The sequence below is a fragment of the Balaenoptera borealis genome (genome assembly GCF_965194805.1).
Source record: "Balaenoptera borealis genome assembly, chromosome: 5".
NCBI classification, from domain to species: Eukaryota; Metazoa; Chordata; class Mammalia; order Artiodactyla; family Balaenopteridae; genus Balaenoptera; species Balaenoptera borealis.
The window spans coordinates 100,679,208-100,706,111 of NC_138862.1; the positions used below are offsets into that span (position 1 = coordinate 100,679,208).

At 31.2% G+C, this 26,904-nt stretch overlaps 1 protein-coding gene across 1 annotated transcript in view; it reads left to right on the forward strand.

Moving 5' to 3' along the window:
* Positions 1–26,904, forward strand: part of SI (sucrase-isomaltase) — a 123,545-nt gene that overhangs the window by 48,902 nt on the left and 47,739 nt on the right. Inside the window, exons 13-22 of the mRNA XM_082394294.1 lie at positions 4,283–4,367; positions 5,315–5,432; positions 12,802–12,973; positions 16,084–16,200; positions 18,393–18,547; positions 19,402–19,486; positions 20,263–20,319; positions 21,225–21,349; positions 23,287–23,375; positions 26,144–26,193. Coding sequence (XP_082250420.1) covers positions 4,283–4,367; positions 5,315–5,432; positions 12,802–12,973; positions 16,084–16,200; positions 18,393–18,547; positions 19,402–19,486; positions 20,263–20,319; positions 21,225–21,349; positions 23,287–23,375; positions 26,144–26,193 — 1,053 coding nt within the window. The remainder of the gene's footprint in view (positions 1–4,282; positions 4,368–5,314; positions 5,433–12,801; positions 12,974–16,083; positions 16,201–18,392; positions 18,548–19,401; positions 19,487–20,262; positions 20,320–21,224; positions 21,350–23,286; positions 23,376–26,143; positions 26,194–26,904) is intronic.

Genomic DNA, 26,904 nt, shown 5'->3' on the forward strand with positions numbered 1-26,904 from the left:
TACCTGTCATGTTCATGGGTCAGAAAAAGAATACAAACTAAAAGCTGTAAATTGAGATTTTTCTTATCCAGTAATATACTTTATAGGATAAAGTTCATTTCTGTCACTAAGGTGTTGTACCTTTATGACTAATAATTTATGTTGAAAAGAGTTAACAAAATTTAGAGATTAGCCTATAGTAGTGTAACTTCAAAAACTTTTACTAAAGTCTGCAGTAGTCAAGCAATTGCAGCAACATGGACTTAAATAAGCCCTCAGCCTTTAGAAACGTTCTTTTTAGTAAGTTATTAAGTGGAACAAATCAAAATTGGCAATAGGTTAAGTGTTTTATCTCAAGATAAACAACAACAACAAACAAATAATATCCTAGATTACTGGTAAAGTTATTAAAGGAAAACACTAATGTTTAAAAGTTTCTTTGGATGAAGTTTTATATCTGTAGCTATTGATGCCTGCTGGTAGGTTTATAATTTAGAATAATACTGATGATAGTCAATGATTTAGTGTCTTTTGTTAAGGAAACTGTAACAATATTTGGGGAATGAAACTACTTGGTGATCCCAGAATTCTATATTTCAGAAAAATATATCTAATAATCTTGAGCACAGAGAGAACATGAGGGATGTTTTTCAAAGGTATTACAACTGTACGGAATTTTGGAAGGAGAGATAATGGATATCTGGGAATAGTTAAATTTTTTGATTGTTTAGATCACAGTATCTCTACTTTCCTAAAGTTCTCATTATTAATTCAGTCATTTAAATTATTTATTTATTTATTTATTCAATCAATTACAAGTGTTTATTTTGCATCATCATGAAAACGTGGAGTTGAGTAGAAGGTTAGCATAACCGTCAGAATTCCTATGAAGGTAATAGAATGAAGATGGAGAGGCTTTGTTATTTGACACAAAATTAGTGAGATTGCAGTGATGAGACCTAGCTGCTGGTAGAAATAACAAAAAACATTGCAATCTGCTCTTGCATTTTGTTTTTAATTCTAGCTCCAATTTCAATTATATTATTTAATTTAAATTAAAAGTACGTTCTTTCCTTCTTTCCTTTATTTTTCTTTCTTTTCTTTCTTTCTTTTTCTTGTATAGGAAAAATTTGAATCCATTAGAGCAGAGTTACAAGTATAAATGACATTTAGGAATAGTGAAAAAGAATCTGACTGTGCTATATATAGAGAATATACTTCATTTCCTATATCCATTGAAGACTGAAATACATGATTCATCTCCAAAGAGAGGGAGGGATGGGAAGAAGAGGGGCATCTGAGAAAAACAGAGTAGTTATGATACTAATACAGAAGCATTTTGACTAATGCTTATGATAACCAGTATGATTTCAAAGCTCACTAAATATCACTGAATTAATATATGCTATGTATAAGCAGTGAATATTCTGCTTCTAGCTCTTACCTGAATAATTGCCAAACCCTACTGCTAGGTTGTTTCTCAAATTCTTTTTCTTTCTTCAGATTATTTTCTCTGACAGAATGAATATATAGTAAAGCAGCGTTATTTAACTGATGATATTTTATTTTCATGTCAAATTTTTAGTTTTATAATTTTCTAGATTTTAAATTTAGATTCAATGCTAATGCTTTTAAATTTTAAGTTTAAATATTACAATAATTTTGGGAAATGATATGAACTTAATTGTAATTGAAAAATAGATTTTTGCATATAAACACACATTATGGTTGAATTCTCTTTTTTTGTATCATTCTTAAGATAATCTCCTAATATTCGAAAAATAAGAGCCTACTGTATTTGGTATAATTAAGACTAATGCTGTGATTTCAAAATTAAAACATTAGTATTTTTAAAATTCAAAGAACATTTCCATTTCTCTGAAAAAATAAGCATATTTTTGTGATCATGTTGTTACTATGATTTTATTCTTTAAAATCTAACAAGCAGAATTCTTCCATAAAGAAGTCTAATAATTTAATATATAGTTTTGGGAAACTTAAAGTTCATTGAGAAGATATATCCAAACACATTCATATATCCAAATAACTGGGGGCTTAATTGGATATATTATCTGTACATTTTATAGGATTCTTAGAAAAAAATCAGTTATTTAAAAATTTCTTTGAAAATAGGGTTATTTTTATTTAGATTTAGTTTAAAAGTGAAGTTATGAAATGCCACCAGATTTTTATACAGTTTTCAATGGATTTTAAGGAAACACCCCTAAAAATGGTATTGACAATTCCTAGAAATGGTCATTACTAGACTTGAGATGATTTTAATGATACTGTAGGAGTACTTATTACTATCAATCCACTGAGTCCTTTGTCTCATGACTTACAATGCTTGAATCTACTGGCTGTAATATTGACAATACTAATCAAATTCACTTTCACATGACATTAAATAAACGTAACACCACTTAAATCCTTGAATAGGTTAGAGAAAAATATTTTCAGAATTTTGAAAGAAGCAAAATTACAAAATGCATTAAAAGAGATACAAATAAATTCTATTAAATTATGACTAGTAAGTTTAACCTATTAATAATATAATCTTGTCAAATAGACATTTTAATAAAAAATAATCAAATATTAAATGCTTTATTTGTTTTAAATATGGTTAAAATCATGTAAAAGTGATTAAGTTTTAAGTTATTTTATTATTATATTACATTTATTAAATTTTTTTATTCTTAAATTATATAAAATAAAGTCTATTTTGAGTGAGTGCTATAAGAGCTTGTGAATTTTATTTCAAGCTTGCAAATACTTAGTTCAAATAGAATAACGTTAATTTCAGAGTTAAATGTTTTGTCCTTGCACTTCCTTGGTGAATATTATATACAAGAGGTAATAAAATGGTTTAGAAAAAGACTCTTAAAATTTAAAATAATGCAACTCAGTTCCATTTATGAGTTTCAGTAGTTGAAGCTGTTTTTGAATTTAATTCAGTTGGTAAATTCATGAAGAAAAAATACTTAGGTTCATCTAAAATTATTGGATGTACAACTATAGTATCTCTTTGTATTAATTTTGCTGGACATAGGACAACAAAATTGAATATAATATATCAGGTAATTTTAGTAAAATAACCCCAATGTGTACTTTAGAATAACTACGTAATTGTCCTTTGTGGCTATTAAGAAAACAAAAGTCTGTTTCTCAATGAGGAATTTATTCTTTTCTCCCTTGAGCAGCCGTCATTTCTCACATTAATTCCATCTGGGCATCATTTTGATGGGAGAAGGGAAGAGTGATAAAGAGAATATACTTCTGAGGAAAACAAAATTAACGAGGGACTTGAATGAGTGTGATGCCTTTGTGAGAGCAGAGAGAACGTATTATAGAGATGTGGGAAATAAGGCTCAAAAATTCTTTGGTGCCATTAACAGAGATGGAGAAAGACATACACATTTCTTGAGCATGTGTAGTGTAATATATGATTTTATATGAATAATCTTTTTTAGTCCAAAGGTTTTACTTAACTGGTTATGGACTAGAACTAGTAAACAGCAAGACAATACTAGGGCTTCAGTTTTCAAGGCCAGAAAATCCATAAATGCAATACCCCACAACTCTGACTCCAAGAGATGTTTAGGTCACTGGTTCTTATAATGTGGCCCAGGAGCGCTAGGATTCCCTGAGACTCTTCCAAGGATTCAATAAGCTCATAACCATTTTCATTAGAATACTAAAATGCTGTTTGACTTTTTTCACTTTCATCCTCTCATGAAAGTGTAGGAGTTGTGGGCTAGGCAAAAAGTGTTGTGCCTAGCTGCTAGCAAGGCACATCATAGAAACTAGATAAATGCCAGCTGAAATTAATAAACTATGTTGAATAAATGAATGTGCTGGAAATATGTACAATGATAGGCTCACAGTGAGAAGACTGATACAACTATTTAGAAAAGACAGTTGCTTAATACTTTTAATGTAATGTAATATAATTAATGCTTTATATGTATAATTAAAGCTAGGTAAATCACATACATTTTGGTTGTATAAAATCCTTTAATCCCACCTAAGATACCTCTGTTATCTGGTATATACATTTATGAAAAAACAAATAATATTATTTTTCTCACTATAATGACTTGTTCATGCTGGAAGTATTTTGGAATCAAGTAGTGAGAATAGTTAAGCAAGTTTGTTTGTAGGTTGGTAGCTTATATATGTCTTCTAGGAGCAGAGGAACATCATGGTTGCCCTAGATAAAATATTTACAAACAAGTAGAGAGTTTCTGCTTATATGATTTAGAATTACTTAAAATCTGCTGTTCTTTATTTTATATCCATTCAGGACATGAATGAAGTTTCCAGCTTTATTCATGGTTCAAAGAAAGGATGCAGTGACAACAAACTGAATTACCCAGCTTTTACTCCTGGTAAATTTCATTTAACTATCTCCTTACCATTAATCGAGAATAATTATCTTTATTTACTGGTAAATTGTAGCATATATTTCTAAATCACAAACTTTGATATAATTTTGAGACCCTCAAATAACTGTGGTATTTGGTTTATTTTTTTGTTTTATTTCTGGCCAAAATATTTATGTCTAAGAGAAGGAGCGTGTTTTTAAATTTTGGTGTAGAATATTGATTTGTCTTTAACTCTGATGAACTGCCCATGATTAAATGATTAATGAAAAGAAACAAAATTTGTTTGAAATCATAATTTAAGTGATCAATTTTTTTCCTTGAGCACTTTGGTTTAAGTCTCTGCAGTTATTAGATGTACCTGATGTGAATAGTTACATCTCACTTATTCCAAAAAGCATGTTTTCATCATTAAAATTGGTAAAAAAAAATTCACCAAAGAAAAAGAAGTGTTCTGAGGGGAGTAGATTATTATAAGGACATCTGAAGAAAGATGACAATAATTATCACAGTACAATATAAACCTGCAAATTAAAGCACAATGAAAACAGAAAAGCAGAGATTTAAATGATTTGTTATTGTGTAACAGGTCTACATGTGTGGAATTAGGTTATATTTAAATAAATTAGAAAGCTTTCAAATGGGTCTATAGTTATATGATTTATAATAAATATATATATATATATATTTCTATATGCATGTTAAAGTCTATTTTCTCCATGGATTTATTTATTACTGAAGTTAGGAAACAGGGTATTCATTATTGTATGTGCAAATGTAATTGTTAATCAGTAAGAGTAAAGGGTGAAGACCCAACTGGAACTTAGCATAAATTGTTGTCTTTCATTACTTTTTAACTAAATATGGTATTACATAGCACATCATGTAAGGATTATAAAGTTTAAAATGGCAAAATATTTCTTAAGAAATTATTTCTTATATTTTTTTCTAAGATATTCTTGACAAAATCCTGTATTCCAAAACAATTTGCATGGATGCTGTGCAACACTGGGGGAAACATTATGATGTTCACAGCCTCTATGGATACAGTATGGCTATAGCCACAGAGAAGTAAGTGCAATTTCACTCAGAAAGCCCTTTAATATTTATTGTCTAGAAACATATTTGGTAATTTACATATAGTGGATAATAACAAGAGTAGGAAAGTAAAGAAAGATAATATTTTCATGGTGAAACATTAGGGCATTAAAAGCATCGCCTCTTTTACTAATATTCACAAATTTGAAACTTAGTTATCAAGAACTACATGATATATGAATAAAACTGTGATTCTTTTTTAATTCATAAATTGAAATTTTCCTTCCAAATTTTGATTCAGTTTGGTATCTCTGAATATGTGCTCTAAGCATGAAATTCACAATTGGCCTGAGAGAATGGTGCTTCTACAACAAGTCTTTACTTTTAAAAAACAAGAGTTTCAGGCTTCTGCACATGGGACCCTAAGCTGAGCTGTCAGCACAGTTGTTTCATAGGAAGAGCTCTGGTCTGAAGGGCCAGGTGTGAGGCCTCAGCATTGAGCCCCCTGTGAACAAGTGAAACTAGACTTAAGCACAAAGGAAAAGAAAAAGTTCTTGAGACTGGGAAATCCAAGATCAAGGTGCCTGCTGATCCAGTGTCTGGACTTGTCTCACACAGTTATGGAGGCTGGCAAGTCCAAAATCTCTAGGATGGCTCAGCAAGTTGAAGACCAGGATCTTGGTGCTCCAGCCTGGTGTCAGGCTTGAGCCTCTGAGGTGAGAGAGCTTAGCTCAGGACACTGGACCACCAGAGACCTCCCAGCCCCACGTAATATCAAATGGTGAGAGCTCTCCCAGAGATCTCCATCTCAACGCTAAGACCCAGCTACACTCAATGACCAGCAAGTTTCAGTGCTGGACAACCCATGCCAAACAACTAGCAAGACAGGAACACAAACCCAGCCATTAGCAGAGAGGCTGCCTAAAATCATAATAAGGTCACAGACACCCCAAAACACACCACCGGATGTGGTCCTGCCCACCAGAAAGACAAGTACCAGCCTCATCCACCAGAACACAGGCACTAGTGCCCTCCAGCAGGAAGCCTACACAACCCAATGAACCAAACTTAGCCACTGGGAGCAGACACCAAAAACAACAGGAACTATGAACCTGCAGCCTGCGAAAAGGAGACCCCAAACATAGTAAGTTAAGCAAAATGAGAAGACAGTGAAACACACAGCAGATGAAGGAGCAAGGCAAAACCCCACCAGACCAAACAAATGAAGAGGAAATAGGCAGTCTACCTGAAAAAGAATTCAGAGTAATCATAGTAAAGATGATCCAAAATCCTGGAAATAGAATGGAGAAAATACAAGAAACAAGGACCTAGAAGAACAGAAGAGCAAACAAACAATGATGAACAACACAATAAATGAAATTAAAAATTCTCTGGAAGAAATGAATAGCAGAATAACAGGCAGAGGAACAGATAAGTGACCTGGAAAATAAAATAGTGGAAATAACTACTGCAGAGCATAATAAAGAAAAAAGAATTAAAATAATTGAGGACAGTCACAGAGACCTCTGGGACAACATAAAATGCACCAACATTCGAATCATAGGGGTCCCAAAAGAAGAAGAGAAAAATAAAGGCTCTGAGAAAATATTTGAAAGATTATAGTTGAAAACTTCCCTAACATGGGAAAGGAAATAGTCAATCAAGTCTATGAAATGCAGAGTCCCATACAGTATAAATCCAAGGACAAACATGCCAAGACGCAGATTCATCAAACTATCAAAAATTAAATATAAAGAAAATATATTAAAAGCAGCAAGGGAAAAAAACAAATAACACACAAGGGAATCCCCATAAGGTTAACAGCTGATCTTTCAGCAGAAACACTGCAACTAGAAAGGAGTGGCAGAACATATAGTGATGAAAGGGAAAAACCTACAACCAAGATTACTCCAACCAGCAAAGATCTCATTCAGATTCGACAGAGAAATTAAAACCTTTACAGACAAGCAAAAGTTAAGAGAATTCAGCACCACAAAACCAGGTTTACAACAAATGCTAAAGGAACATCTCTAGGCAGGAAACACAAGATAAGGAAAAGATCTACAAAAATAAACCCCAAACAATTAAGAAAATGGTAATAGGAACATACATATCAATAATTACCTTTAAAGTAAATGGATGAAATGCTCCAACCGAAAGACATAGACTGGCTGAATGGATACAAAAACAAGACCCATATATATGCTGTCTACAAGAGACAGAGTTCAGACCCAGGGGCACATACAGACTGAAAGTGAGGGGATGGAAAAAGATATTCCATGCAAATGGAAATCAAAAGAAAGCTGGAGTAGCAATTCTCATATCAGACAAAATAGATTTTAAAATAAAGACTATTACAAGGGGCAGAGAATGTCACAACATAATGATCAAGGGATCAATCCAAGAAGAAGATATAACAGTTGTAAACATTTATGCACCCAACATAGGAGCACCTCAATACATAAGGCAAATACTAACAGCCATAAAAAGGGAAATCGACAGTAACACAATCATAATTGGGGACTTTAAAACTCCATTTTCACCAATGGACAGATCATCCAAAATGAAAATAAATAAGGAAACACAAGCTTTAAATGATACATTAAACAAGTTGGACTTAATTGATATTTATAGGACATTCCATTCAAAAAACAACAGAATACATTTTCTTCTCAAGTGCTCATGGAACGTTTTCCAGGATAGATTATATCTTGGGTCACAAATCAAGCCTTGGTAAATTTAAGAAAATTGAAATCATATCAAGTATCTTTTCCGACCACAGTGCTACAGATTAGATATCAATTAGATGACAAAAACTGTAAAAAAAAAAAAAAAAAAAAAAAAAAACACATGGAAGTGAAACAATACACTACTAAATAACCAAAAGATCACTGAAGAAATCAAAGACGAAATCAAAAAATACCAAGAAACAAATGACAATGAAAACATGATGACCCAAAACCTATGGGATGTACCAAAAGCAGTTCTAACAGGGAAGTTTGTAGCAAGAGAAAACTACCTCAAGAATGAAGAAATATCTCAAATAAACAACCTAACATTACACCTAAAACAATTAGGGAAAGAAGAACAACAACAACAAAAAAAAGCCTGCAAAGTTGGCAGAAGGAAAGAGATCATAAAGATTAGATCAGAAATAAATGAAAAAGAAATAAGGAAAGATAGCAAAGATCAATAGAACTAAAAGCTGGTTCTTTGAGAGGATAAACAAAATTGATAAACCATTAGCCAGACTCATCAAGAAAAAAAGGGAGAAGACTCAAATCAATAGAATTAGAAATGAAAAAGTAACACTGACACTGCAGAAATATGAAGGATCATGAGAGATTACTACAAGCAACTATATGCCAATAAAATGGGCAACCTGGAAGAAATGGACAAATTCTTAGAAAAGCACACTCTTCGAAGACTGAACCAGGAAGAAATAAAAAATATAAACAGACCAATCACAAGCACTGAAATTGAGACTGTGATTAAAAATCTTCCAACAAACAAAAGCCCAGAACAAGATGGCTTCACAAGCGAATTCTATAAAAATTATAGAGAAGAGCTAACACCTATCCTTCACAAACTCTTCCAAAATATAGCAGAGGGAGGAACACTCCCAAACTCATTCTATGAGGCCACCATCACCCTAACACCAAAAGTAAACAAAGATGTCACGAAGAAAGAAAACTACAGACCAATATCACTGATGAACATAGATGCAAAACTCCTCAAAAAATACTAGCAAACAGAATCCAAGAACACATTAAAAGGATCATATGCCATGATCAAGTGAGGTTTATCCCAGGAAAGCAAGGATTCTTCAATATACGCAAATCAATCAATGTGATAAACCATATTAACAAATTGAAGGAGAAAAACCATATGATCATCTCAATAGATGCAGAAAAACTTTTGACAAAATTCAAAACCCACTTATGATAAAAACCCTCCAGAAAGTAGGCATAGAGGGAACCTACCTCAACATAATAAAGGCCATATACGACAAACCCACAGCCAACATCGTTCTCAATGGTGAAAAATTGAAACCATTTCCTCTAAGATCAGGAACAAGGCAAGGTTTTCCACACTCACCACTATTATTCAACACAGTTTTGGAAGTTTTACCTACAGCAAACAGAGAAGAAAAAGAAATAAAAGGAATCCAAATCAGAAAAGAAGAAGTAAAGCTGTCACTGTTTGCAGATGACATGATATTATACATAGAGAATGCTAAGGAGGTTACCAGAAAACTACTAGAGTTAATCAATCAATTTGGTAAAGTAGCAGGATACAAAATTAATGCACAGAAATCTCTTGCATTCCTATACATTAATGATGAAAAATCTGAAAGAGAAATTAAGGAAACACTTCCATTTATCATTGCAACAAAAAGAATAAAATACCCAGGAATAAACCTACCTAGGGAGACAAAAGACCTGTATGCAGAAAACTATAAGACACTGATGAAAGATACTAAAGATGATACAAACTGATGGAGAGATATACCATGTTCTTGGGTTGGAAGAATCAACATTGTGAAAATGACTACACTACCCAAGGCAATCTATGGATTGACTACAATTCTTATCAAACTACCAATGGCATTTTTCACAGAACTAGAACAAAAAATTCACAATTTGTATGGAAAAACAAAAGACCCTGAAGAGCCAAAGCAATCTTGAGAAAGAAAAACGGAGCTGGAGGAATCAGGCTCCTGGACTTCAGACTATATTACAAAGGTACAGTTATCAAGACAGTATGGTACTGGCACGAAAACAGAAATATATGTCAATGGAACAGGATGGAAAGCCCAGAGATAAACCCACACACATATGGTCACCTTATCTTTGATAAAGGAGGCAAGCATATACAGTGGAGAAAAGACAGCCTCTTCAATAAGTGGTGCTGGGAAAACTGGACACCTACAGGTAAAAGAATGAAATTAGAACACTCCCTAACACCATACACAAAAATAAACTCAAAATAGATTAAAGACCTAAATGTAAGGTCAGACAGTATAAAACTCTTACAGGAAAACATAGGCAGAAGACTCTATGACGTAAATCATAGCGAGATCCTTTTTGACCCACCTCCTGGAGAAATGGAAATAAAAACAAAAATAAACAAGTGGGACCTAATGAAACTTAAAACTTTTGCACAGCAAAGGAAACCATGAACAAGATGAAAAGAAAACCCTCAGAATGGGAGAAAATATTTGCAAATGAAGCAACTGACAAAGGATTAATCTCCAAAATTTACAAGCAGCTCGTGAAGCTCAATATTAAAAAAACAAACCACCCAATCCAAAAATGGGCAGAAGACCTAAATAGACATTTCTCCAGAAAAAGATATACAGATTGCCAACAAACACATGAAAGGATGCTCAACATCACTAATCATTAGAGAAATGCAAATCAAAACTACAATGAGGTATCACCTCACACCAGTCAGAATGGCCATCATCAAAAAATCTACAAACAATAAATGCTGGAGAGGGTGTGGAGAAAAGGGAACACTCTTGCACTGTTGGTGGGAATGTAAATTTATACAACCACTATGGAGAACAGTATGGAGGTTCCTTCAAAAACTAGAAATAGAACTACCATACAACCCAGCAATCCCTCTACTCTGCATATATCCTGAGAAATCCAGAATTCAAAAAGAGTCATGTACCAAAATGTTCATTGCAGTTCTATTTACAATAGCCAGGACATGGAAGCAACCTGAGTGTCCATTGACAGATGAATGGATAAAGAAGATGTGGCACATATATACAACGGAATATTACTCAGCCATAAAAAGAAATGAACTTGAGTTATTTGTAGTGAGGTAGGTAGACCTAGAGTCTGTCATACAGAGTGAAGTAAGTCAGAAAGAGAAAAACAAATACCACATTCTAACACATATATATAGAATCTAAGAAGAAAAAAATGGTTCTGAAGACCCTAGGGGCAGGACAGGAATAAAGACACAGACATAGAGAATGGACTTGAGGACACAGGGAGGGGGAAGGGTAAGCTGGGATGAAGTGAGAGAGTGGCATTGACATATATACACTACCAAATGTAAAATAGATAGCTAGTGGGAAGCAGCTGCACAGCACAGGGAGATCAGCTTGGTGCTTTGTGACCACCTGGAGGTGTGGGATTGGGGGGGGTATGAGTGAGAGGCAAGAGGGAGGTGATATGGTGATATATGTATACATATAGTTGATTCACTTTGTTATACAGCGGAAACTAACACACAATTGTAAAGCAATTATACTCCAATAAAAATGTTAAAAATAAATAAATAAATAAATAAATAAAACCAAAAAAAAAATGACGAGTTTCAATTAATATATAGCTTTCTATGTATTATCTCACGTAATTATCTCAAGTAATTCTCTAATGGAATGTGTTGCTTGTATATAAAAAAGGAACATGATACAAAACAAAGGAAGGGGACAATCATATATTGATTGCCAAGCATGGTATAAGGACCTATAATGCTATAGTTAATAAAAACAAGATTCTGTGTCTATAAATTTAAAATTTTCTCGTAATTAACTGTATTCAAGTTTTAATTCAAAACCATATATGGTCCCAGATCATACCATGATATCAAAATTTTATACAGTATCTTCATAGTGTTTGTTTACTTAAGAGAGCATTATATGTCATGGAGTATAAGTAAATAAATTCTAGAAAGAAAAAAGAGCACTATAGTTCATATATAAGTAATATTATAGAAAAAGCACATGAGAATACTATTATATTTTTACTATGGTAGTCTGGATAACTTTAGATACTGAATTAAACTTTTGTATCTTTTTTCTGATTATTTTCCAATTATGGAAAAAATTTGTCAACAACATTCAGGTACCAATAGTGGTGAGATGAATAATGCCAATATTTGTGGATGATGAACTTCTAAAAACAAAATACAATGCCTCTCAAGTATATTAGTTTTATTTCAACATTGCTTGATAATATTTGAAAATGCAGATATTAAGGTATAATTAACATCACTGAACCACAAAAATGTGTATTGCGTTCAAGTTCAGATTACTATATTTTGTATTGTAAAGAGATTTCAATGGGTTTAAATCTTACATTTCAAAAACAAATATTGAGTGGATATAAAAAGCACATGTTTAATTTGGTAAAGAATATTATTCAAAGTTTAAATCTTCTCTAGAAGATTTCTTTTCTCTGTGTTTGATCAGAATGTATTTAACTAAGTAAATATTTATAGCTAAATACAAAATTAATATAAAATATTGATAAAATAGTTGTAAATATTATGGCTTGGCTCTAGGAGCTGTAATACATGCATTGAAATTAAGATTTTAGAATTTATAAAATCAATATTATTTTAAAGTAAATGTTATTTATTAATTTAATTTTGTTTTTAGAGCTGTACAAAAAGTTTTTCCTAATAAAAGAAGCTTTATTCTCTCCCGGTCAACTTTTGCTGGATCTGGAAGCTATGCTGCACATTGGTTAGGAGACAATACTGCTTCTTGGGAACAAATGGAATGGTCTATTACAGGAATGCTGGAGTTTGGTTTGTTTGGAATACCTTTGGTAAGTGGTGTTATATCATGTTATTTATAAACACTGTAATTACAGTTAATTTTGTAATATTATCATCAGTGATTTTCAGTAAAATGATTAAAGGTATGTGACAGAAAATTTCAGTCTTTATTCCTAGGGAATTTATGAGGAAAATAAGATTGTGGATGATGTCTATAACACTCAAGCCATTAGAATGGAAAAATAGAATGAAGAAAATGCAATCAAATCAAACTAATTCATGAAACAAATGTCAGTATAAGCAAAGCATAGAAAAGCTTATATAATAAATATAAAGCACCAGAGAAAATGGTAGGGAAAAATCCAAATTTGGGATTGTAATAAAAGTAAATATCAAAAGTCTAGATATATTTAAAATACTAGACTGTCAGTTTAGGTTAAAAAGAATAAAGCTCTTTCCTCTATTTAAAAGATAAAAAATAATGGTGGAGAAAATTTTCAAATTTTTAAAGCAGAGAAAATTTTTATATGCATTTCTAAACATAAGAAATCTGGTAAGTCTCCATATCAAGCAAAAAAAAGAACTATGTAATGTTGATATTCAACACTAAAGAGTGTCATTACATAACAAAATAAATGTAAAACATTTAGAAAATTATAGTTGTTCATTTATTCTTTCATATTCATTGAACCAAATGAAAACCAAAAACAAACCAACAAAAAAAAGCTAACACACACACACACACACACACACACACACACACACACATACATACCATCTTGAATTTGGAAAGTAAAAAAACACATTACCAAATGATTCACCAAAATAAACTGAATGGAAATGAGAGAGGAAAACCTTAAAACTGAAAGCTAACAATTGTACTTCATATCAGAACTGTGGGATATCAGCTAAATTGGTATTTAGAAGAAAAATTTTGACCTTAAATGCTTAGATTATAAACAAAGAAGGGTTGAATATTAATTAATGAAGGGCATGAATTAAGAAAATGGAAAAAGAAAAACAATAAACCTAAAGATGTAGGTAATGAAAATAAGAGAAGAAATGAATGCAATGAAAGCAATGTCTCTAGAGAAAAGTTAACAAAGTACAAAGGTGACTCTGAAAGTTTGAATAAAATAGACCAATACACAGCAAGTTTTGTGCAAAAAAAGAAGAAAAAAATAAGCAATGTTAAGATGTATTTCAAGGTAAGGTGTTATACAGTATAGCAACTAATTAATAAACAATAACCAGGAGTAAATATTCAAACTAAGTGTAGGACTTTTTGAGAGAAATTTTAATAACTTAGTAAATTAAAGATATACCATTTTCATGGAAAAGAAGTCTCAGTATACTAGAAATATGCATTCTCCCCAAACTATTATCCAAATTCAGTGATATTCCAATTTAAACTATACAGGGAATTTGAAGAATATAAAAGATTATTCTAAACTTCATATGGAAGACAATACAATTTAAAGAAGTAGAAAACAGCACAAGTATTTGCCTTACCAGATAAAATAATAGTATAACACAATGATACTTAACTGTGAATACTCAAATAGATTAATATTGCAAAATAGGACATGGGCCCATACGTTAATGGAAATTTGTTTAATGGTAGCACTACCACTGTAGATCAGTGAGGAAAGTATCATCCATTCATATGGACAATTGATTATCCATTTAAAAAATAAAATTAAATGGCTCTCTGTCTCACCTCATACCCAATCGATGTGTGAAAATTAAACTTTAAACATCTTAGAAGAAAATATAAGTGGGTAACTTTATGATATTAGGTAAAGAGAAGAATTTCATAAACAGAACACAGAAGGCACAAATAATAAAGGTACATTAATTTGGTTACAACAAAATGAAAAATTCTGTTCATCAAAAGTCTGTTTTAAAAAGTTAGAAATAAAATGTTTCTACTACTGGAAAATTATATTTTCAATTCATATAACCAACAAATGATTAGTATTTAATTTGAAGAACTTACTATAAATCTGTAGAAGGTAAAAACAATAGAAAAATTAGCAAAGGATATATACAAGCAATTCTATAGAAAGAGAAATCCATATGGATTCAATAAAAATATGAAAAAAATTCTCAACTTTCTTAGTAATCAGAGAAATGCAAGTAAAAACTTTGGTAAGATACATTTAATATATATAGGTGATAAAAATTAAAAGTCTGAAAATATCAGAAATTGGCAAGAAAATGGAGCAATGGCAGCTTTTATGTACTGTGACTGTGCTTATAAGTGGTAACAACCAGTTTTGATTAAACAATGTACATTTCCAATAAATCAGGAAAATAATCCTATATATATATATATATATATATATATATATATATAAAACAGAATATAAGACTACATTTTACATATTCACAAGGAAACCTATATAGACCCTTCATAGAAGCATATTTATAGTGATGGGATCTCATACAATAGAGAACTACAGCCATATTAACATAATTGAATCTCACAAAAGTAACACTCTGAGAAAAAAGTGAAATGTATAATGCATACAACATGCCATCTATACAAAGTTAATAAGCATGCAAAACAATATTATATATTGTTTATAGATACATATATACTATTTAGAAAAATAAAGAAATGCTTGTAAATGGTAAATATTGATAGTAAGTTAAGGATAATAGTTTTTGTGTTTTTTTTCCTCTGGAGGGTCCTTGAAGGATGAGGAATGCAATTATATATGAGCATATGTCTGGCAGTTTTTTTTATACTATTTTACTCCTATATTATAATATATTATAATAGGAATAATATAGTAATATATTACTATTACTGATATTAACATATTATAATAATATAATATATACTATATTCATAGTAATAATATTAATATATTATAGTAATATAGTAATATAAATAGGAAAAGTCAAATCATAGGTGGTGAGTTTTCGATTAAGAAGCAACACATTTTAATAATACAATTTTAGCTTTATACATTCAATTAGTGGCAAGTAATGTGGCAAAAATGGAAAATAAACTTGGCCAAGGAAGAGTATATGAAGACAGTAAAACAAAAACACTGTTAGTGCAAATTAATCAGCTGAGGCATAAAATGTGATGCTCTGGGCAAATCTGAGAATCCTTACACTGTAAATAATAGATATGTATGTTATTTAGGTTGGAGCAGATATCTGTGGATTTGTGGCTGAGACCACAGAAGAGCTTTGCAGGAGGTGGATGCAACTTGGGGCTTTTTATCCATTTTCCAGAAACCATAATGCTGATGGATATGAGGTAAATGCCTCTTGTTCTCCATATTTCAAAATAAAACATAATTTTAAACTTAAATTTATATCTATAGAAGATCTGGTCTGAAAGTTTGTAGTATAATTCATAAAGAAGAGTTGGAAGTCCTCTTCTCAAGGTCTATAAATATTTTGTATATATAAATATAATCAAATAAGGAAATCATGAGACATAGTCATAGCATAAAAATTTTATTTAATCCTAAAGCATATACACATGTGTTAAATCACAATATTTTAAGTTAAGGACAAAGCTTTTTGAGTCTGGATTCTTACATTCTAACAATATAAGTTCAGGTAACTTTCATAAAAATATAATATACTATTAAGGATTTCCAGTTTTTCTTTCATTAAAGATACACAAGAAATTAAAGATACTTGCAAAGCAGTTTGAGGCCATAGTCTTTCTGTAATAGGTAAAACTGTAATGACAGGTGGGGAAAAAATAAAACTAACACTTTTTTTTTTTTTTTTTGGCTGTGTTGGGTCTTTGTTTCTGTGCGAGGGCTTTCTCTAGTTGCGGCAAGTGGGGGCCACTCTTCACTGGGGTGCGCGGGCCTCTCACTATCGCGGCCTTTCTTGTTGCGGAGCACAGGCTCCAGACGCGCAGGCTCAGTAGTTGTGGCTCACGGGCCCAGTTGCTCCGCGGCATATGGGATCTTCCCAGACCGGGGCTCGAACCCGTGTCCCCTGCATTGGCAGGCAGATTCTCAACCACTGCGCCACTAGGGAAGCCCAAAACTAACATTTTTAAAACATGCATCTGAACTGAGCATTCAGCGTGCAGTGGGCTCTCATAGGTATATTTCTCAAAGGGAATGAGGAAATTAGGTGAAAGCATTAAGTCAATTAAGTACGTGTTGGTTAATAATTATTCACTGTGCACACAATGGGGCTTAATTCTCTTTGAGAAGAGGGACAACCACTCAGAGCTCAGCCTGGAAGGGAGCATGATAGTACAGAAGTAAAAGATATAAATTGGATATTCATCATTTCCTAATCTACCTAAGTGATGCTTCAAGAAATTTGCGTTCATGGGAGATCCTGATATGAATTACATTATAATTTGTGTTCATTTCTGTCCTCCAAAAAAGCAGATGCCAAGAGACAGTTAGACATGTTAGAGATTTATTGGTGAAGCACTTGTGGTGGATAAAGGAGAGGAAGCAGGAGAAAGTGGAGAGAGCCTTCAGATCACAATTCAGGTCTGAACCAGGTGAAGATGAAGGCAAAGAAGGTTTGATAGGGAGAGTTATATACTACAGCCCAGTTCTAAGGAAATTACGGTCCAGTAGGGAGTCCTCAAGGCAAAGTTGACCACTGGGAGACCCCTGTATCTCCCTGGAATGGGCCTGAATAGTAGTCCCACCTTGCTCATTGATTTCCTGGGAGCAGCCAAAGGGAAATGTGGCTTTGGGGTAAATATGATGGTGAATCTAGGGAAACAGTAGCTGGTTCCCTCAGTTTATTTTGTTACCCATAGCAGGAAATCTAAGCAGGTTTGCTCATATCATTACACCTTGGCTGAGAGAGTCAGCTAATCTAGCTTGGGCTCAGCAAGGAGGCTATCCTTCCAGTTGCAAGCCTATAGGCTGGCCAGGCAGCTCTGTTCCCTGTATCCCTTGGCTAGCAGACCATTTGGGCTTATTGTTCTAATAGCAATGGCAAGGCACAAGGCAGCAAGTCCTCAGGCAAGCACATTTCCAGCCCTTACTTGAAGGTGTCACATGTAGTAAGACTCCATTGGCCAGAGTATGTCATATAGCTGAGCACAAAGCCAAGTGGTGGGGAAGTACAATCCACTGCTAGAGGTAGGTGCAAAGTCACATAGCAAAGGTTGAGGATACAAGGAAGCATGAAAATTGGGGCCAATAATTCAATCTACCACAAATAATAGAAGAGAAGAATGCTTTGTTAAAATAGTTTCCATCTTCTCTAAGTATGTATATTTAAAAGGGAAATGTCCACTTTAAAATAAAGTTTAATTAATATATATATCCAAATGAAAACATAAAAGTTAGAAATTCATATCCTTTGATAATGAAATAGGAGTAATCTCAACTTTTTACAAACAAGATTAAATGTATACATTTTGGTTTTCAAAAATACATTCAATGCTTCTATTTTAATTTTCATTCATGTTTTAACTTTCTTATTTCAATTCCTCTATTTATGCCACAGCATCAGGATCCAGCATTTTTTGGACCGAATTCTCTTTTGGTTAATTCATCAAGGCACTATTTGAATATTCGCTATACCTTGTTACCTTTCCTCTATACTCTATTTTATAAAGCCCATATGTTTGGAGAAACAGTAGCAAGGCCAGTTCTTCATGAGTGAGTACTGTGTTCAAGAATTTCAGTATCTTTCAAATTGTATTCAGACATATGAAAAATTAATAGAGGTAAATCAAGATGTCAAGTAGATTTCTACTGCTTTTTCTTACATTTATGTAAATAAGTTGATTAACTGTGGAATGATAGTAGTAAATATAAGTAATTTGGTGAATTGGACAAGATTAATCTAGAAACGTGAGAATTGTATAGAACTTAAAAGGAAAAAGATATGTGGAATAATTTGAGAAATTATATCAATAAGCAATATTAAATATAGAATATTGAAAACATAATCATGTATATATTGTGAAAATCATCTAATTATAGATAGTGTATAGTATGGTTACAAAACAATGAATTGTGCTTGTCTTTGTACTTCTTGACCAAGGCAGAGCCTTTCCTCAAGAAATGACTAAAGATCCTTTCAAATCCAAGTCAAAATGGGAGTTTATAAAGAAAAAAGTGTAAAAGTAGGAAAGTAGAATATGAAATATTTCTGGTACTTTATGAACCTATCTTACAGGAGAAGAATGAATTAAACAGAATAGTTGTTTATTACAGATAAAAAGGAGCCTTATCATATACAATAGATTTTTTTGAGTCCCAAATGAACTAATTTCCTCTCTTCCTCTCTCCCTCTTTTCTCCCCTCTCTCCCTTCCTTTCTACCTTCTTTTTTTGAGTGTCAGATGAACCATAAGGATGTAATAACTATAGATTCAAAATGACATATCAAATAAGTAAAATTAAAGACAATAATTATTCCCAGGGAAAAACTTAAAAGATAAACCAAATGAAGAATTTGGATAAACTTATTTTTTATCTTTGTATTGTAAATATTGTCATTGTTCTTAGGTTTTATGAGGATACTAATAGCTGGATTGAGGACACTCAGTTCTTATGGGGCCCCTCATTACTTATTACCCCTGTCTTGAAACAGGTAGGGTACAATTTTAATAAATTTATATTTTAATGGAAACTTTGTATAATCAAATCCACACTAAATTACAAAACATCTGGGTAATAAATGTTACTCAATAGACTGCTTCAACCTGATAAGTGTTAAATTGAATTCTAAAATGTAGAAGAAATTGTGAAAAATTATAAATATATTAAGTAGATTTATGCTGTTCAAATATATAATATGTACTGGGGAGAAAAAAGTTGTATAAAGTTAGTATTCTTCTGAAAAGGAAAGCTTTATTTATGAAATCAAATCAAATCTTATAGTAATAACAAGGAATTCTCATTCAAGTAGACATAGACGTTGAAATTTTGCTATATTGTAAATAAAGGTGAACTTGAAAACCAGTGGATCATATGAAAATGTTGAAAAATAGTCGAATGAGCTATATGGTTTTTATCTGTTATTTAAAAGTCTATATGCCATGGAAATATACAGAAATGAATGTGTTCACACTCACAATTACCATGTAGATTACAGCAATACAAATGCATGTATCCATTATTTTAGTTGCCACTTAAATTCATTTCATCTTTGCTTTAGGAATATTTTACATTATAATATCTAAAGCTAGTAAAATAGCCTTTTGATTACTATATATAGAAAATATTGGAGTGTAACAATACAAAGGAAGTTTCTTTTCGCTTCACTATGAAAATCCAACTTAACATTTGATGTGATTCCTTTCCATTACATATTGAAGTAAAATATTTATATATATATCTATATATAAATTATCTTGTTTATTTTAGGGAGCAGATACAGTGAGTGCATACATCCCTAATGCTACTTGGTATGATTTTGAAACTGTAAGTAACCTTAATATAATAATAGATCACAAGTACATATTGCTCAACATCTGTACATGGAAACTTAACTCCAAACACACAGCATATCTTTTTTTCAGTAGTTCTGTTATTATTATAAAAAATAATAATTCCAAATTTTAATAATGTGGAAGAGTCTGTGCGGCTGTACATTTTGTTGCACGTGAGAAAGTATGTTTTGTTGCACGTGATTAATATGAAGTTATATTCTTTAGTGTAAAGAGTTATCCATTTTAAATTGTGGAAATAAAAGGTCAAGAGTAATTTTAAGAAGGAGTAGTAACTTATTTTAATAATTTCCCTATTTTACATATTCATCTTATGGCCGGAAGAATTGAGTATTAAGCTAATCTTAAACATTTGTTTTTATATGGTATATTGTAATGTTTGGGAAAGATTTTCATCTCAATCTTGAAAAGGCAACGTAGCAGGATTCATACACACAACCTATTTTTTTTTTTAATTGACCAAGACCTTCTGAGAATATTTATTTTAAAGGAAAGTATTTTGTAATGCACTTATGTTTGCTAAGCAGACCCTTTATTTTTATAAGAAATGATTTTTTAAAAATTCTTTCTAGAGACATGGCTAACTTTAAACCAAAACAAAGAATAAAAAATAGTGCTAATTAAGAATATTGTTAATTATTGTAGAAGGGAAATGGATTTCTCTCTGTTGATGTTTTTTGTGAAACTAAACTTATTTTTACCCAGATTTCATCAGTAAACTGAAAAAGAGTTTTCTTTAAAAGTTAGAAAATGACATGTTAATATTCACTAAGATGACACTAATTTCTCATAAGAATTATTTCTATGTGTAATTCTTGTAAAATGGGGTTTAAATTCTTTACAATAATGAAAAAAATATTTTTATCTTCCAAATATTAGGGTGCAAAAAGGCCATGGAAAGGACAACGTGTTGATATGTATCTTCCAGCAGACAAAATAGGATTACATCTTAGAGGAGGTTACATTATCCCCATTCAACAACCTGCTGTAACTACAACAGCAAGGTAAAATGAAAAGGCATTAACTGAAATCTGAAATATAATTCAAGTTTTAATGTTTCACATTTTTATTAAGAATCAAATATTGATATTTAGTTTTTTCAGCAGAAGATATTTGATATACGTAAGGACTTCTTACATATAACCATCATGGTTATAAAAAGAAGAATCAAATTATGTATATTACTACAAACTTCTTGATTTAAAAGATAAGCATAGATTAGAAATTTATTTCCTATGCCAAAATGTACTGACATTCTCTAAAGAATATGTATAATTAAAGTTAATTGCTGATTCTTAATAAAAAATGAAATATTAAGTAAGTTATATAATTGATTAAAGTGTCAGTTGTTACATATTTGGATTTTCAATACATAAATGTTACAATGTTTTTCTTTCAGCTAAAATGTTTTAAGTTAATAAATGAGGTAGATATTTCTGTTACATAAAGAATAAGATATAAACTAAGTCGTTCAGTAAGAATAAATTTTAGAACTATTTAGAAAAAAAGCAGAAACTTGAAAATTCTGGTGCTTTATCTTGCAACATTCATTCTGGGTACATGGACAGAATGTGTCATATTGAATCTATGCATTTCCCCGTATTCTACAACACCACAATAGATATCTATTCCTTACTCTGCTGTATTTTCTTCATAACATTAAGAATATCTGGAATTATATTTTTACTTTTTCTTGTATGTAGTGTGTCTACTCCCCCAGATTATAAACCATGAAGGTAGGGGCTTGACTTTTCACTGCTTTAGTCCCCAAACCAATAGTAGTGTCAGCCTATTATGGAATAGGCTCCTGATTTTCTCTAAATATTTGTTGAAGGAACAAATTAATGAGTGAATGGATGTGTGTTAGTAACTTAATTATTTTTGTTCTCTAGAATTGATTACTTTCATATTGTAACTGTTTCATGACTATGTTCTCAAAATAATTGGTTATACTCTAGAGCTGTATTGAACAAAAGACACATACACTTTGATGAGTGCATGTTGGAAGGAGTATATTCTGTATAGAGTAGTTACCTGGACTGTATAGCCTCATTTTAAGTTTAAAAACCTATAGCAATATATAACTAAAAAAAATTCATCATGTTTCATTTCACATGATAGAATTAGCTTCAATTGTAAGACTATTAGAGATTCCACTTAGCATTTAAAATTTTATTTTATAGTGCTTTTCATTGTTTTGTAGCCTTGGTACACTGCAATTTAGGGTTAATGTATATGTGGCAAATACGTGTTGAATTGAGGAATCATAAGATATATTTAATTTTGTTGTTTGAATTGAAATATTTTTATACCGTTTCAATTTTGAAGGTGTCTTGGCCCCCAAGAAATTCCATATTGTATTTTTTTTTAATTAATTTAATTAATTTATTTATTTTTGGCTGCATTGGGTCTTCGTTGCTGTGCGTGGGCTTTCTCTAGTTGCAGCGAGCGGGGGCTACTCTTCATTGTGGTGCGTGGGCTTCTCATTGCAGTGGCTTCTCTTGTTTTGGAGCACAGGCTCTAGGAGCACAGGCTTCAGTAGTTGTGGCACGTGGGCTCAGTAGTTGTGGCTCACGGGCTCTAGAGAGCAGACTCAGTATTTGTGGTGCACGGGCTTTGTTGCTCCGCGGAATGTGGGATCTTCCCAGACCAGGACTCGAAACTGTGTCCCCTGCATTGGCAGGCGGATTCTTAACCACTGTGCCACCTGGGAAGCCCTCCATATTGTATTTATTCCTTTCATTTATTTTCTAAGCATATGAATTATTTTTCTCATTGATAAATTACTAATAAGTATAGACATGAATTTTATTAATATCAGTGTTCTCATGTGAAGGCAGAACTCCTACAAGCCCCTTATGTTGAAATTGATTTATTTATAGGATATTTCACTATTATACATTTATTTTTAATCATATATGCACCCAAACTTACTTAACAGCCGAAATAACCCTCTAGGACTTATAGTTGCTTTAGATGAAGATAACACAGCAAAAGGAGACTTTTTCTGGGATGATGGAGAAACTAAAGGTAAGTTTCAAAGTGATATGCTTTTAAATGTTCATTTTAATGATGGGAAGTTTTGCCTTTATTATATAAAATTGCACAAAAATGTCACAAGTTTTAATTTTTAATTGCTGTTTTTTATCTATCTTAAGATTTTAGGTTACTTTATGAAATTTAACATTGGTATTTAAATTATATTTAATTACAATATTTGGTTTCACCTTTTGGTTTATCATAAAAAGTCTTTGACAAATATAAATATCTTTATTAGATTACTGTATAAAAATTAAAATAGTTAATAAATTCACAGATGTATAACTTGAATCCTATTTTCAACTATCTTATATGATTATAGTGGTTAAAACTGAAGTTTTATTACTGTAAAAGAAAACGAACATTAAGGCTTTAGTTAACTAATGTAGTGGGGGATGGATAAATTGGGAATTTAGGATTAACAAATACACAATACTATATATATAAATAGATAAACAACAAGGGCCTAATGTATAGCACAGGGAACTATATTCAATATATTTTAATGAACTATAATGGACAAGAATCTGAAAAAGTATATATATATATATATATATATATGTATGTATAACTGAATCACTTTGCTTTACCTGAAACATTGTAAATCAACTATACTTCAATAAAAAAGCTTTAGTTATTTAATGTCAAATTATTTGAGATAAAGATTTTGCCATATAAATGTGTCACAATTTATTTCAATTATTAAATGTCTTTTATTTAATTGGACCCAAATTTGAGAATTCAGTGCACCAAGGGAATAAAAAGAGTCATTTTTGCTAATATTAAATTATGCCATAGAAAATTAATCTCTTTGAATTTACTTAGTCAGTTACAATTAGTCTCATAAATTTAAGGTTTTTTAATCTCATTTTTTAATAGAGGGCTCTTAGTTATGTGTTTTATATATGTACGTACAAAAAAATTATATTTTACCTTCTATTATAGCTCACTACTTTTCAGATATATTAAAGAATGCCCTATATGCCTTTATATATAGTATATGAAACATCCAAATATCTCTAAATTAACTCCAAGAAATAGCCTATGTATTGGTGTGCTCTCTGACAATTTTGAAAATATGGAATCTATGAAAAAAATTCTGTTCTTTTATAAGTCTTATCGCCTATGAATATGTAGATTACCACAATATATCTGCTCCACCAGATATATTGTCTTTCCCTTGTCAGTTGATGGTAATTTCATCTCTACAAGATGCCAAAAACTTTAGAGTTCACTCTTGTCTGTCACAACCTAGGAATTTCTCTTGGTTCCACCTTGATCATGGTTCTCTCATAAACTCCACCATTATCATCACTACTTTTCATTTTAATTACTGCAATAGCTCCCTAACTGGTCTCTAGGTCAATAGCTCTTGTCAATCCCCCTTTTTTACATTCTATTTACCAACCAGCAGATAGAGTAATCCCTTTAAAAGATGATTCAAATCATCACAATTCTGCTCAAAACCTTCTATCAATTCTCCATTTTACTCAATTAAGAGCCACAGTCTTTACCAAGACCTAGAGCATTCACTATGTCCTGTACATTTTAAACACACACACACACACACACACACACACACACAAATTGTGCCCTACCATTCTCCATTTCTCATTCTACGCCAGCACACCAGCCTTCTCCCTCTTTCTCAAATACCTTAGAGTCAAACACACTAGGGTGAGCTCTGCCCTGAGAATAGATTCAAAGCATTTACTACATAGAAATTCTATAAGAGAGGATTCCAGCAGAAGTAAATTGTTTTGTAATCATCAGGTAAAGAATGTTGTTGAGATAATACCTCTATTGGTAGCATGTGGAAACTGATTTTAAGGTTATTCTCATTTCTCAGATTATATAAATATTTCCAAATTCATTCCTTTTTTCTACTTGCAAAAAATTATATTGATAATTTACTTCATAGAAAATGGTTAAAAATATGGAGTTATGATTTAATCAGTCATTTAATATGATATCTATATACTGAAGTGTGTTAAAAATTTAAAATCAAAATTTTCTGAATAATCAATCAAACACAAGACAATAAAACGGCCTTCAGTTCGGGTTCTGATTCTATTTTTAGTTCCTAACATTAAAATTTTAAGTAAATTAATGTTATTCAAAGTATTGTGTATAAATCCTAGTATTCCCTTTATGTTTTCCACTCTGTTTCTTCCTAATTTTAGTTATAATCTTTAGTTTCCTGTTAAAGAAACATGTTTATAAGAAGTTATGTTACATTGTTACATATATGATGCAGAAAATAATTGTTTTCTTCAATTTTTCTCATTAAAGTTTATTTGAAACTTTGTCTCCACATTCACTCATTCTTCAAATAATGAAAAAACATATTGAAAGATACAAACCGAAATTGTGGTGTGCCGTGGCTTCCCAAAATAAACTGAATGTTACATAGTTTACTAAAAAGAGATAAAATATCATTCAAAAAAATAGTTATAATTATATATATTTTACTACAAGTTTTGTGCTCTCTGAATTTGCAGAACTATTTTAGCAGTCTTTGAAAAATCAAACTGGGCAAAGATGCATTCATTACCTTTACTTCCTGGGAAAATAAACTACCAAAATAGTTGCATTTAAAGATAATTAAGAACCTTAATTTAAAATAATAATCTGTTTAATTTGCTTCATTAATAAATAATATCTATTTTTAAAAAATTCCCTATGTTGTCTAACTGTAAAAATAAAACAGAATTTAACATTACATTTTGATCTGATAATTTTTTTTTTCCCCATTTCAGATACCATCCAAAATGGCAACTACATTTTATATACATTTTCAGTTTCTAATGTAAGCATCCTTGAACACATACCTAAATATAATACCTTGTTAATGTCTAAATTGTGCCTTTTCTTGGAATGATGTTACATTTCTCTACAGAAATCAGTGGAAAGAAACAAATTATTCAATTTAAATTATTAAATTATATATGAATTACCTTGAATTTTCATATTTCAATGTAATAGATGAGTTTCTGTTGATGAAATTGATGCACAGAAATCTTCAGACTTCTTGTAGTACTATGTCTGGTTTAAGCAATATGTCCTGGGAAAATAATCCCAACATATTTGAAAATGTTTTAATATACCAATCACAGCAGTGACTGTCATGGATTTGGGGTGAAAATGAAAAAGCTATGCACAAGATTAAATTTTGAATAATTAGTAGCAATGCTTTTTGTAGAAGTTAGATTTCTTCATATATTCTTTTTTGCCAAAGATAATTTATTCTTCACCAATGAAGATAATGAGAAGGAATATACATGATTTGCATCATGCATAATTTATCTATGAAAATAATTTTACAACATGTATAAAAAACAATTTTAAAGAGTTACTAATAAGTATATTTATATAGGGTACTTTGATGTGAAGAGCTGTTGGAAATGGACAGATGATTGGTTCTTTTCTTATTATACTATATTATTAAATACCAAATAATGCTATAATTTAATACTAAATAATACTAAATTATTAGTATTATCAGCATAAATAAACTCTA